The sequence below is a fragment of the Salvelinus fontinalis genome, chromosome 25, assembly GCF_029448725.1.
Source record: "Salvelinus fontinalis isolate EN_2023a chromosome 25, ASM2944872v1, whole genome shotgun sequence".
NCBI classification, from domain to species: Eukaryota; Metazoa; Chordata; class Actinopteri; order Salmoniformes; family Salmonidae; genus Salvelinus; species Salvelinus fontinalis.
The window spans coordinates 20,979,289-20,982,217 of record NC_074689.1 but is presented as its reverse complement, the minus strand read 5'-3'; the positions used below and the strand labels follow the sequence as shown (position 1 = coordinate 20,982,217).

The window sequence follows — 2,929 nt, the reverse complement described above, 5'->3', positions numbered from 1 at the left end:
AGTTGCATCTCCTCTAAAATGACCTTTGTGTCAGTCGTTTGCTGCATTTCGAGATATGGGATGTGTCTATCTACATAGGGATTATATAGGTGGTGCCAAGTCATTATGACTGTTTATATTTAGAGGGATATATATATATACAGTATATATATATACATATGTATATATGTATATATACATATATATATATATATATATATATATATATATATATATGTATATATGTATATATATATACATATATATACATATATATATATATGTATATATACATATATATATATATATATATATATATATATATATAGAGAGAGAGCGAGAGAGAGAGAGAGAGAGAGAGAGAGAGAGAGAGAGAGAGAGAGAGAGAGAGAGAGAGAGAGAGAGAGAGGAAATGAGAGGAGAGGTGGAGAGATCTATGTTTCAATATAGGGATTATAGGTGGAGGAAAGTCACTATGCTATAATCCTAAAGGAACCAGCATCACTGAAGCACATGCAAGTTATCATGCAACCCAAACACCAACCCCAACCCCATGCAGCCCCAGACCTAGTCCTAGCTCAGCCCCAGACCTAGCCCTAGCTCTAGCTAAGCCCCAGATCTAGCCCTAGCTCAGCCCCAGACCTAGCCCTAGCTCAGCCCCAGTGTAGCTAGACAGGCGTGAAGCTAACAGTTGTTGGGGGGGGGGGGGGTAATTCTACAGCCGTTGTGAATTACTGTTTACCCCCCCCCCCCCCCCCCCCCCCCCGCCCCCTCTCCTCTCCCCCTCCACTCATGCCTACGCACGAGACACAACCATACTGAAAGTCATCAGCCTGTGACTACCATTCTCTTTAACAAGATATGAGAGAAGTAGAGAGAGAGAGAGAGAGAGAGAGAGAGAGAGAGAGAGAGAGAAGAGAGAGAGAGAGCAGGAGTGAGAGAGAAAGAAAGAATGAAAGAAAGAAATAAAGAAAGGGAGGGAGGAATGAGAATCACTGTGAATTGGAGAGCGAATGAGAGACAGAAGGGTGGTACAGGGAAGGATATGATTGGTTTCTATCCAGGCAAACAGAAAAAAAGAGAAAAAGAAGAACACCAACAGGAGCAGTAAAAATCTCCCAGAGAGCACTGGGGCAATACACACCACAGCCAGTCTGTTTCTCAGCAGCACAGATAATAACTATGTTTTATAATGTGTGTGTGTGCTCCTGTTCAGCGTGTGTGTGTGTGTGTGACATTGGGTCGAGAAGCGGCTACCCTAGCACAGATAATAACACTGTTTCATAATGTTGCATATATATTCAGGCCAATTCCCCTCAGGGAGATGAAATAATAATGCTGGCCATTTCCCTCTCCTAGCGGGCGGCCATTTTATAGTCCTCATTCTCAGCATGGACATCATCACTCCCTGGCCCTCGCATAATGGACGCTGCCGCTAAGATCCACTGACATTGCAGTGTCTGAAATGTGAAATGAGTATCTCTCGCCCCATGGTCCAATATAGATATGGGGAGTATGTTTATGATTAATCCTTTTGCAATTTTATGTTGTCATTTCTGATGATTGTCCATATTATGGAAAATTGACACACTATGGGGAAATGGTGGCATATGGTTAGGAAAATAAAACAAAAACAAGCAAACCTAATTCCATAAGAGATGATAAACTATGGATATGTGGTTATAGAAGTGTTGGTGGTTGAAATCCAACTAGCATTGTTGTGATGACTGTCCAATCAAGGACAAATTCTGACCTTCAAGGTTTCAATTAGGAATTAGAATACTTTTATAGGATCTCTATAATTTCAAGGCTACATAATTTTAACCCTTTGAAGATTAACGGAAAACTCCACCCAAAACGACTGTATCTTTTGGCATTTGTTTCCTTAGTCCACTGTTGATACAGTCCCACAATGTTTTGTGTGTCAGCAGTCAAGTTGACAAGATATTGGACTTTCAAGACGCAAAGTGTCACATGCCCCATCATTATTCTTGAGAGTCCAATATCTTGAAAACGTGACTGCTGACATGTTATTCTCATAGTTCTATTCTGAAGTTCTTAATGGAGAGATTTGGAGGTCCTCTGATGTCGTACATTTTAGAATGTTGCACCCCGTCTGAATATCGATAGGTTTCATTCTAAGCCATATCCACTGGCACTGTTGTCCATTAAAACTGTTCAAAGTAGAACCATCATCCTGGCTAGTCACTCAAAACCAAAGAGTCGCAAACAAAAGGTTATGAGGTAGAGGTGTCTGAGTTCCAAGTGAAAGCTCAGTCTTCTTATGTTTTAGCCAGCTCTTCTCCTCCCCATCTCTTGTGAAGTCTAAATGCTGCTCACTCTAACTATGGCTCTTCCTATCCCTTACCTTCTCAATTATTCAACAATTGGATCTCTCTCTGGCCTTTCAAACCTTTGAAACGTACTCTATATCACACAAACATGCCTCGCTTGATGTCTTACCATTGTTATGTGTTTGTTCCTGCCCTGTTGCATCCCATAGGTTGGAGAAACAAAGGGGAGACTACTTCAATGATTATCGATTTCTGCTTTGGATTGTATAACTAACTGAAAGAAGGACAGAAAGAACTGTTTCCATATCAGTGTTGAACGTGGTGATTTGTAAAATTGACTTTTTTTCCGATCATATATCAATAACACTTCTCACATTTCCAAAAAATCTCGAAGATTTTTGATCAATAACCACACCATGTATTCTAACCTGGATATGAGACTGCAGACGGAGAGATCTAAGGTGATGGATACAGAGTGACAGAGAGAGAGAGACAGAGAGACAGAGAGACAGAGAGACAGAGAGACTGAGGGACGGAGAGACAGAGAGACAGAGAGACAGAGAGACAGAGAGACAGAGAGACAGAGAGACAGAGGACCCACTGGGCAAAAACTGGTTGGATCAACGTTGTTTCCACGTCATTTCAACCCTAAAAAA

General features: G+C 41.1%; 1 protein-coding gene across 1 annotated transcript; it reads left to right on the top strand.

Annotated features, from left to right (window-relative positions):
- Positions 1-325: 325 nt before the first annotated feature.
- Positions 326-906, top strand: LOC129823315 (putative uncharacterized protein DDB_G0271982; the record flags this gene model as incomplete). Its single annotated transcript, XM_055882242.1, has 2 exons — positions 326-379; positions 856-906. Coding segments are annotated over 2 exons (105 nt in total), but the record flags the coding sequence as incomplete, so codon positions are not given.
- Positions 907-2,929: the final 2,023 nt, after the last annotated feature.